Raw genomic sequence first — 10,788 nt, forward strand, 5'->3', positions numbered from 1 at the left:
CGTCAAAGTGTGTGGGGGGGGGTTGGGACCGTATGAGTGGAGGAGCATTAAAAATAGCGCGTCCTAATTCGTAGGAACAGGGACCCACTTTCAACCACAAACCAACCCAACCCGCCGTTAAGACTAAACAGCAAACTTCACTACCCCAGCAACCGAACATGGGTCCCACCAATACTAACCATTAAAAAATAAAAAATAAATAAAAAAAGTTTATTGACGAAAATAGCAAATAACAGAAAAAAACAGTTAGGAGGGTGGCGGGGGTTGGACCGTTGGTGAGAAACGAAGGCAAAAAAAAAAAAAAAAAAAACCCAAGGAAGAACAAAAAAAAAACAGGAAAAAAGAGGAAGAAGAAAAGAGGCTATAGAGAATTCGCAGACAATAATGCTAATGTCTGAGAAGAAGCTCTGAAGATAAAGCCCGAAAAGGGCAGTGAGAGAAAAAAAAAATCCTAATATTTTTTTCTTAACTGCCTCCCTTGTCTTCTCCCCATAATACCAACTTTTCATTTTTCTTACCATTTTACCCCTCCCTTAAGGTACGTTTATGCTTCTGCCTCTCACTTTCTGCTTTTTTCTACTTTTTGTCATAATGCTTGCATTACAAGGCAATTCTAAGATACCCCACCTATTGATATATGAGTTTTGATTGTTATTTATTTTTTCTGTGTTTTTAGTTTTCAGCTGTGAGTGCATTTGGAATTGCCAAGGAGTTGTTAATGAAAACCGCCTCGTAGCATTGATTATAAAACCCGTAAACATGAGGGATTCAGATTGTCTGTGATCTCTGCTATCATTTTTGCAAAGTTTTGATAATATACATATTTGATAGTGAGTTGTGGACTTTTTGAGATTATAGACTTAAGATTTTTTATTTTTTATTTTTGGGTAATACAAACGAGGTCCTTGATGTTTTTACGGGTAAGAGAAGATCGAAGGAGTGTTTTGTGTAATAATAACCCTGGCGATTTTTGTGAGTATTGCTGTTCTTGGTACTAATTGTTACTACGGCATTTGTAATATCAAACAATGAGGAGCCAATGGAAGCCATTCGGATTCCAGCTCCACAAGATGTTTTGTTTCGTTGTTTTGATTTTTCTCTTCAAAATCCATGAGTGTTGGTCCCTCAATCTTGAAGGTATGAGTCTTTGTTATGTTTTTATACTTTTACTAGTATTAGAACCTTATGACTTTGTTTTGTTGAATACAATTCACAATTCAATGGAATTGCAGGATCAGCATTGTTGGATTTTCAGGAACATGTGGATAGTGATCCATATGGTGTTTTTTCAAACTGGAACCCTGATGATAGTGATCCTTGTATGTGGTCAGGCGTTCATTGTGAAGATGGGAAAGTGATAATGCTGTAAGTTCATTAGAAATGCTAATTGTAGTTCACTACTTTCAGTAGGAAAATTTATTCTTTTAGATAATATAGTCCGTATTAGGATTTCTATCGAACAATATGTGTGTTTAGTGTTATATTACACTTAGGTGCTTCAATCTTGTGTTCTATAGGGATCTAAGTGGGCTGTCTTTGGGAGGAACACTATCGCCTGAGCTTGGGAAGCTTAGTCACTTGAAATCTCTGTAAGTAATATAGTAGCATTTATGCCTCTCTAAGTAGTCGATCCCTCTTGTTTAACTTGTATTAGTATTCATTGTATTCCCTGCATGTACTTATTAATATCTTTCTATGAATATGCTTGAGTTGGCTTTGCTTTTGTTTTGACTGCCAGTATCCTCTACAAGAACCACTTCACAGGTGTCATCCCTAAAGAGTTTGGAAATCTTACTATGCTGGAGATATTGGACTTGAGCTCCAATAACTTAAGCGGAATGATTCCAGCAGAAATTGGTCAGATTCTGTCGTTGAAGCGCCTGTGAGTCTATCTTTTGCAGTTCGAATCCACTCTTTTCTTCATTCCAAATGTCAACTTACGTGGCTCAGGTTCTATCTCTTCTTCCAGGCTGCTTTGCAATAACAAGTTCCATGGAAGCATTCCTCTAGAGCTTGGGAATCTTAATATGCTTTCTGAAATACAATTTGATCAAAATCTTACATTTTCTGTGGATACTGGAATTCGCTGTCTACATAGGAAATTTGGACACTGGTAAGTTAGAATTTTAATTTATTCCTATGCAAAAATCAGAACATAAATTGCCATGCTTATATTTGAGAGAATTAGGATATGATAATGTAGAGGTTGCTTCAACAGAAATTCGTAACCTTCGACCTGACAACGTATTTTGCTCAGGATGTGGTTAGACAGTTTTGCAACACGTACTTTCTCTGTTTCACATATTGTTTTACTTTTGAGGATTTTTGTATCATTTACTTTTCGTCTATGTTGGTTGTAAGTACCTATACAAAGCAAGGCAGTCACTGAAACTAGTAGATAGAGATGTGAGGGAAGGAGAAGTAGAAACTGGACAACTGTCATGGGGTAACCAGGTTTTCATATTTTCTGAGTAGATTGGTATGATCAGTGAGTTGGTTAGGTTTCTTTTAGTTCAGCTAGGAGAATTTACGATTCTTATCTATCATTTCAAGGTTGTCAGAACACTTATTGAGTAGGGTTCCGATCAACACCTCTCAATTGTTTTTTCACATAATGGAAATGTTATTTTTTTTTTCTGTTAATTAACTTGGACCACGCTAATTATGAGCTGAACTATATCACTGAACTACATATATGCGTGCATCTAACTATTTTCGAACTTTGTTTATCTAGGTTTCATTTCTATTGACCTTTTAACTGTTTTCATGTCTTCTATATTTTCAGAATAGTATAGTATGACGCGTCTTAAACAATTTTGTGACTAAAACATGTTTTGAGCAGCATCTGGCAAAAAGGTTTGAAACAGTTGAAGGAAGATTCTTTAGTGGTCCAGATTAAGAACAAGTTTCAGCATTATGTTGATGTAATTCCGTGGTGTGGATCAAAAACTCAAGTCCCCTGTTTACATTTTTCTTTGTTTGTTTAATGGTTTTCAATGTACTTACTAATATTCAACTAAGGACAATGACCACTTTCTTTCAAGGTTCTTCAGAAAGAGCTCTATGAATGTGTGTGGAGAACATTATTGTGAGAACTTACCGAGTGAGTTATTGTTCATGGATGTTTTTTTTATTTATTTTAAATATCAGAGGTTTATTGCCTGAGCAACAAAAGTAATTTCTTATATGGTGGCAGGTTCAGCTGAACCATATCTAATACAAAATGCAGAACACCTGGTAAATTTTGTACGTCGTAGACTGCTGGAAGACTCAAGTAACCTTCCTGCGGTGCCAGTGAGTGGCGTTCTCCCTCTTGAAGCAACAAGTTCTACCCCTCCTACTCGAAGCAGTGGATCTTTCCCTGCAATACCCAAGCCCAAACCTAAAACAGCTGTATCAGATCCTCCTGCACAATCTTCTAATTCATCTTCCCAAACTCCAAATGTTTCAAACCCTACTGATCAGCAATCGAAAAGTGGTAAAACAAAATGGATATATATAGGCGCTGGGTTAGGTGGGGTTTTCCTTCTTGCTGTGGCTGGGATCCTTTTCTATACATGTCGGAGTCGAGGAGTGACAACTATTGCTCCCTGGAAAACTGGAATCAGTGGCCAGTTGCAGAAGGCATTTGTAGCAGGTTATTATTTGTATCTTACTGATATTATTATTAACATTATTATATAATTTTGTGCGTTAAAATTGAAATGTATGTTTTACATTGAAATCAGGAAGAAGAATGAAGTGATTCTATGTTTTAATTTGAAATGTAGGTGTGCCCAAGCTGAACCGTCCGGAGCTGGAAAGTGCCTGTGAGGATTTTAGTAATATTATTGAGACTCATGAGTACTGCACAGTCTACAAGGGCACACTGTCGAGTGGAGTTGAGATTGCAGTTGTCTCAACTTCTATTAAAGCATACAAAGACTGGTCGAAACGTTCAGAGACGGCCTTCAAAAGAGAGGTTTCAGATTTTCCCCCAAGTAGATTTCTATATATATATAAACAGTCTATAGTATGCCATGAATTGGTTGTGTTCTTTGTACACTATTTTGCTAATCCCCTCATTTCTTTTTCTCTTGTTCTTTGGAGAATCTCTTTAGATTGACACTATGTCAAGGGTGAACCATAAGAACTTTGTCAATCTTCTGGGATACTGCGAAGAGGATGAACCATTCCTGAGGATGATGGTATTTGAGTATGCTCCCAGTGGCAACCTCTTTGAGCATCTGCATGGTAGGAATTTCCCTCTTGTTTTGTGTGCTGTTTACCCACAAAATTACATATGTAAGAGTTTTTGAGTTGAAAGGAGAAACACTTTCTGCGGAGTTTTGCAGTTAAAGAAGTTGAGCATCTTGAATGGAATGCTAGGACGAGAATCATTATGGGAATTGCTTATTGTCTGCAATACATGCATGAGCTGAATCCACCAGTATCACTTCCCAGTCTCGAGTCAAAGTCTGTCTATCTGACAGACGACAATGCTGCTAAGGTAGACAGTATTTACCCAGGGTTACAGTTTTCTATGGCATCTTTGTTTTTATAGTCCCCCGACCAATCTATTTAATCCTTAATTATGGTTATTTCTTTTACTTTTCTATTATTTCAGATTTCAGATATAAACTTCTGGGCAGATGTTGCGGCCAAATCAAAGCTCTCCCGGAATGATAATTTAGAACATTCTGAACTGCCGCCTCTGGCGGATCCTGAAACAAATGTCTACAGTTTTGGGCTATTGTTGCTAGAAATCATTTCTGGAAAACTCCCATATTCTGATAAAAAAGGGTCACTTGTGAACTGGGTGAGTCGCATTGTTATATATCCTGAAATATCCTAGTTTTCTTTTTTTGTTTCTAGTCCAGTGGTGATCTAGCCTATTTATCTCTGTTTCTTACATATATTTACAACAAGATTATTGTTCGTGTTTCAGGCTTCTGAATACTTGAATGATAAGCGGAACTTTAGCTACCTGATCGATCCAACACTTAAGTCATTCAGGAATACTGAGCTTGAAATCATCTGCGAGGTAATAATGGAATGCATCCATCAGGATGCAAGGCAAAGACCAACAATGAGAGAAAATATTTCCAAATTACGGGAAGTCATCTCTATCTCACCTGAAGCGGCGACCCCAAGATTATCACCACTCTGGTGGGCCGAACTTGAGATTCTCTCTGTGGAGGCATCTTAAGGTGTCTGAATTTCTTCCCTGCCTAGTGAGTCAAAACTATTACCTCTCTCTCTTATGTGCAAAATAATAGCAATGTATACATAAATGTTCCCCCGCATATATTGTATCGTAATTCTCTGTACCCGTCTTCCATTTCTCGAAACCGTAATGATGATTCTTCATTTGATTCTTTTCCAATCCTTCCCTGGTTGCCGGAATAAAAGTGTGAAACAAGTCACACACGGATGTTTTCCACCAACTTATATACGTAACTTTAATGTGAGCTCAGTCTGGGATGTAAAATAGAACAAAATATTGGAACCTGTCTTGTTCTACTATTATTTCGACATTAACTATTCATATATTTGCTGTAAATTCGTTCTTTTTATTTGTCTTGTAAATATTTGCATACTTCAATTTTGGACTGCCAGTCTACTTCAAGCTTTGCACTGCCCATATTGTTACTTTGAGGATGGACTCTCTGGAGCATTGATAAATGATAACACAACTTCAGCATTTTGTAACACTGAATTAACGATCCTTTTCACCAGTATTTTTCTGGGCACAAATGAAATCAAAACTGTAGTACAAGCCAACAACGGTTTTCCATTCTTCAAAGCTTAATTTGGGCAGTTTTCTTATGGTAAGCTTTCTTCGTTATGGGAGATTTGATGCATAGTTTCTGGCGTCTTTCTGAATGTTTCCTGTAATTTGTAACTTGCAATACTCATAAACCTCACTGAACTCTGCTACTCATAATTTCAAGTACAGTAGTGTTTTGAACTTTGAAGAATGCAACATCAACGATATATATTGATAATAATGCAACACACAATAAAATGTATCAGCACAATTTGGTTTCAACCATGGACCAAAATATCGCCGATATATATTGGTATTTTGGTACACCGATATCGATATTTCCGACATATATCCACCGAATATAGAACCTTTTTTTCGATATATATTAAAATTTCCGATATAAAACTTTATATCGCCGATATAATTGATATATCCGATATTTACGATATATATCAATTGACTTTTTGATATTTTTTAATATAAATCCGATATTTCCAATATATTTTCGATATTTCTGATATTATATGTTCGATATATTCGATATTTCCGATATTTTAAATAATTTAGAATGGTCACCAAAATAATGGATAATGTTGTAACGTGGAATGCTAGCAGGCAACTCATTTTTGAATTGCGTACCTTCTGCAATCAGTACTACGATGACGGACATTGTGTAATCTGACATTCTGACTAATCTCGTCGTCCCGAATGATGTTCCGTGATGAACGAGTATATTGCAATGCAATTGCAAATCAAGTGTATCCAATTAGTAGTCACTCAAAGGAGTAGGAATTTTAGAATTACATTTTACAAATTAGATATCACAATATATTTACAAAAATAACAACAAACCACAAACAACGATTCAATTGCAATTCACAAAACTGACGAAAGTTTCAGAACTCTGGGACAGGAATGTCTTCATCAATAGGTGGACCTAAACCCCACTCTCCATCTTTATCAAGGACCATTCCTCTGTTCTTCTCGATCCACCATGCTGCGAGGACTAAATACTCGTCCTTAAGAAAATCACACGACTTGTTAACTAAAGCAACACTCCTCTTTACCTTCAACTCGAACTTTCCATCATTTCCATTCCAACCAGCTATGATGTGTAGCATTGCTTGCAAGTTGTGCCAGTCACTTGGATTCGGTGAGTTTTTCAAGTATGGTGACTTCCTAGTATCAATATCAAGCTCGGTTCCAGTATGAACATACCCCAAGACCTTGCTTGGGTAATGTGGTATGGGATCGATCACATTTTTTATGTGCAAAATTTTAAGGTTTGGGTATGTCTTGAGCTTGTCTTTGAAGACCTTGTTCCCTACTTCTGGACAACCGAATACGATAGCACTTACAGGGATTGTTGATGATACATTTTCAGCAACATCAAATGCGCTTAGTATTGATAAACTTGCACCGAGGCTGTGTCCTGTGAAGACTATGCTTATGTTTTCGTCTTTGTACAGGTTTACCAGTTCTTTGATTTTGGTGAGGAGTTGTGTTCTTGCACTGAGTTTGGTGAAAGGAGAATTGGCATTATTTGAAGTATAGACAGTAAGCCATCCTTTCATGACCTTCATTGTAGTATCATCATCATCAGTATCACTGCTGCTGCTTTTATCCTTGTTTCCTCTGTTGCTGCACAAGTGGCGGTTTTTGCTAAGGTTAGGAATAATCAAAGCCCAAAATTTCGATATCGGTTAATATATCGGTGTACCCAAAAACCGATATATATCGGATATCTCGGTTTTTTTGGTGACCAGTCCAAAATTTCTAAAATATCGGATATCTCACCGATATATCTCGGATATCTCGCTGATATATCTCGGATATATCGGATATTTCGGAAATTTCAATATTAAGTTATTAACAATTGGTTAAAAAGTCAACTGATATATATCGATTATCTCGGAAATATCGATTATATCGGCGATATAAACTTTCATATCGGAAATTCTGATATATCTCGGAAAAAAAGGGATTCAATATTCGGTGGATATATGTCGGAAATATCGATATCGGTGTACCAATTTACCAAGATATATCAGCAAGATATCGGATATCTCGGCGATATTTTGGGCCATGGGAATAATATAGTGTTTAAGAGTTAAGACCAGAAATTTCGACACATCACCACCCCTAGTGTTGTGTGAACTCAGTACGAACTGAATGGTGTGAATGTCGTATTCGGAAACAAATGCAGATTGTATACAACAAAATTTGACCCCCCTCCAATGAGCAGATTTGGATCTGTTGTAGGCTATTTGTGGTTCTACGGATTGTGGACTGATAAACTCTCCGTGCCTGCTATTCTAGACCATGGTTACAACATTTTGGTGAAAGTTGGAGCCTAAAGAGCATTACTCCGATATCTATGCGGGTGTATGATGTTGGTCTGAAACAGGATATTACAGACCAACTCACGGGGCATTGGTGAACAAAAAAATAGCACCACACTCTTAACACTTAAAGTGACACAATTACAGTTCTCACGATTCTTCTTGAAGATCTAGCACCATTCATGAAAACAAAAATACCAATTTCTCAACATAATTGATACTAGAAATATCAGATTTTTCAAGGGTGGTGTTCTGTTTTCATAGTTTCAAGAACCGTACTCTTCTCGGTAACTCGGAGAATAATTAGTCCAGAACAAAGAAAACTTTGATGAGTTGCTATTTAGAACTCTGAATAATTTTGTGTAGAAGGTTCAGGTACAAGTTCGCCCACTATCACTCATTTTTAGATTTGATGTATATAGTTTACCTACAACTTTGCTAATTCTAGATCAATTTATCAAAACTTCAGTCATATTCCAACAAATATAATTGTACTGAGAAAAACATTATACCTTTGTTGTGCACTCTGATCATTGATCTTCAGCAATGATTCCACTGATACAAGTTTTGGCTGCAAAACATCAACCCATTCAAGAGGTCTAATGGTTCCACGCCATGCAACATATATTTCACGTCTCCCAGAAGCTTTTCTAAATTCATCAGATGTTACAGCAATGTATCCCATCCAATTGGATTCACGATCCCAAGCTTCCGTGGAGAAGGAATGGATGATGAAATCACTGGGTACCTCGACCCTGGAAGTAGCATAAAGGAACGAAGCAACATAGTAATTCGAAGCATTTTGAAGTGCAACTCTGTTGAAGAGTGACTTCTTTCCATATAGACTACTGCCACAATACTTGGAATGTTGGTCATTGTTGAAAGAATCATAAGTAACTTGGCAGAAGTCACCACATACAAGGATAAGTTTACGGAGGTCTATGTGTAATGGGTTAAGTAGACCTTCCCATTGATTGCTTCCTAGTATTGCTTCCCATTTTGGTTCTGTTTTGGTTATCTCCATGTGGAAAGAAAGTTGAAGGAGGGGATTAGGTTGTCAGTGATGGTTGGCACTTGAGGATCAAGTGCGGTTGGTCATAAATGGAAATGAGATTGAGATTGGTTTCACTTGATAGTTGAGACTTGAGACACGTAGAAAGGAACTTGTGTGGAGTGTGGACCAGTTGTCGATGTCCTACACACTCCATCAGGATATTTTTGTACTAGGTCTAAGAATGCGGGATTACAAATCTCAAAAGGACCCTATACTGTGTTGTGCAGACTCCAAAAACTAAAACACTTAATACATATGTGTTATTGGTTATAAAAGTTGTTTTGTGTTGGGCACCTCCCAAACCAAAGTGAATTTGATTTGTTGCAACCTTTTCAGTCTTTCTTTTCTCTTCTACCATCAAAAATCTTAAACCCTTAAACCCTAACACTAACACTAACACTAACACTAACACTAAACACTAATGGAAGAGCTCAACCCCATTTTAGAACATAAAGATGAAGAAGAAAATGTAATGCATCATGACCCTATTTAAAAAGAAAATGTAGAACAAGTTCAAAGTGAAGAAAATAGAGGAATGGATAATGATGTATTTAATAAGAATAAAGTAAATCTAAATTAAACGTAATTATGCATGTAGTAATTATACATGTAGTAATTATGCATGTAGTAATTATTCATGTGTACAGTGATGTGACTGAAAGAGAAAATTCGAGGCCTAAACGACTCGGCCAGGTCGTTTGTATTGCACACCAAACGGTCTGGCCACACCGTTTGGACTGAGTCCCAAACGATGTGGCCATGTCGTTTGGGATATGGACTTTAAAAAAACTTATCGGTGTGGTCATACCATTTGGACTAGGTCCCAAACGGTGTGGCCATGTCGTTTGGGATTTGAGCTTGGATAAAAATGACTTGTCTGTTTTTTGGCCTCTTGACCGGTGTAGCCAAGTCGTTTGGGATTAGAAATTTGAAAAAATATGAAGTTGTTTTTTGGAATCTCTAACGGTGTGGCCATGTCGTTTTAGGATTTGAACATAGAAAAACACAAATAGTGGTAAACGGTGTGTTTGTGGCATTTGGTACTTAAGCCAAACATCAATTAACAACTGTTCTTCATTTAGGATCCTTCGGTGTGTTTCGAGAACTTTGGAAACTCGAATGACGTGGATGATGTTCAACCGCTTTCAATGGATACAACAAAAATATTTACTACGGAAGAGGTACATAGTAGGCATTGTTTTCACTTGTTTTTATTTTCTAAATGAAATTATATTAGTTTATTAATTGTTGTTTTCTTTCATATCTTTAGGTATTTCATACACGTAATAACATAATTGGTTGGGCAACTGCTCGGGGAAAACAATGTAATGTGGTTGTGGTAATTTGGAAGTCGCAGAATGGTAACAGGAACCGAGTACCAAGACTGGATTTAGCTTGTGAGAGTTCGGGCGTGTATCGTTCACACAAAAAGGTAGAGAAGGCTAATAAGAGGAATACGGGAACCAAGAAACGTGGATGTCCATTTAAGTTAAGATGTATTTTCCAACGCGGCACTGTCGATAGTTGAAAAATTACCGTTCTTAATGGTGTTCACAACCATCCATTGGCGAAGACCCTTGAAGGACATACATTTGCTACTCGACTGACCGTTCCACAATTCGAGTTCTTGTTAGAGATGACTC

At 37.1% G+C, this 10,788-nt stretch overlaps 2 protein-coding genes across 3 annotated transcripts; one reads left to right on the forward strand and one right to left on the reverse strand.

Annotated features, from left to right (window-relative positions):
• Window positions 1-171: 171 nt before the first annotated feature.
• LOC147518648 (protein MALE DISCOVERER 2-like) lies at window positions 172-5,542 on the forward strand. Of its 2 annotated transcripts, none has more exons than XM_086590445.1 (14): window positions 172-538; window positions 677-1,137; window positions 1,233-1,365; window positions 1,518-1,589; window positions 1,739-1,882; window positions 1,970-2,113; window positions 2,843-2,935; window positions 3,045-3,103; window positions 3,197-3,637; window positions 3,771-3,961; window positions 4,101-4,233; window positions 4,335-4,492; window positions 4,607-4,798; window positions 4,928-5,542. In XM_086590445.1, exons 2-14 carry the CDS (start codon window positions 1,029-1,031, stop codon window positions 5,186-5,188), a joined length of 2,130 nt encoding a protein of 709 aa, XP_086446571.1. In that variant the 5' UTR covers window positions 172-538; window positions 677-1,028; the 3' UTR covers window positions 5,189-5,542. The 2 variants fall into 2 exon arrangements, with proteins under 2 accessions (XP_086446571.1, XP_086446572.1); XM_086590446.1 differs by having other exon boundaries at window positions 4,335-4,489.
• A 941-nt stretch (window positions 5,543-6,483) lies between these two features.
• On the reverse strand, window positions 6,484-9,236 carry LOC147518649 (alpha/beta-Hydrolases superfamily protein). Its single transcript, XM_086590450.1, has 2 exons — window positions 8,604-9,236; window positions 6,484-7,390 (listed from the first exon to the last, which is right to left on the reverse strand). The coding sequence occupies exons 1-2, from the start codon at window positions 9,113-9,115 to the stop codon at window positions 6,646-6,648; spliced, it is 1,257 nt and encodes a 418-aa protein (XP_086446576.1). The 5' UTR covers window positions 9,116-9,236; the 3' UTR covers window positions 6,484-6,645.
• Between the last annotated feature and the right edge of the window lie 1,552 nt (window positions 9,237-10,788).

The sequence above is a fragment of the Coptis chinensis genome, chromosome 2 (assembly GCF_015680905.1).
Source record: "Coptis chinensis isolate HL-2020 chromosome 2, ASM1568090v1, whole genome shotgun sequence".
NCBI lineage: Eukaryota > Viridiplantae > Streptophyta > Magnoliopsida > Ranunculales > Ranunculaceae > Coptis > Coptis chinensis.

Coding starts and splice junctions, on each gene's coding strand:
- LOC147518649 (XM_086590450.1), bottom strand. CDS start 9,115: ATGGAGATAACCAAAACAGAACCAAAATGGGAAGCAATACTAGGAAGC. Junction 7,391..8,603: donor GATCAGAGTGCACAACAAAG/GTATAATGTTTT, acceptor CCACTTGTGCAG/CAACAGAGGAAACAAGGATA.
- LOC147518648 (XM_086590445.1), top strand. CDS start 1,029: ATGAGGAGCCAATGGAAGCCATTCGGATTCCAGCTCCACAAGATGTTT. Junction 1,590..1,738: donor CTTAGTCACTTGAAATCTCT/GTAAGTAATATA, acceptor TTTGACTGCCAG/TATCCTCTACAAGAACCACT. Junction 3,638..3,770: donor GCAGAAGGCATTTGTAGCAG/GTTATTATTTGT, acceptor TTTGAAATGTAG/GTGTGCCCAAGCTGAACCGT.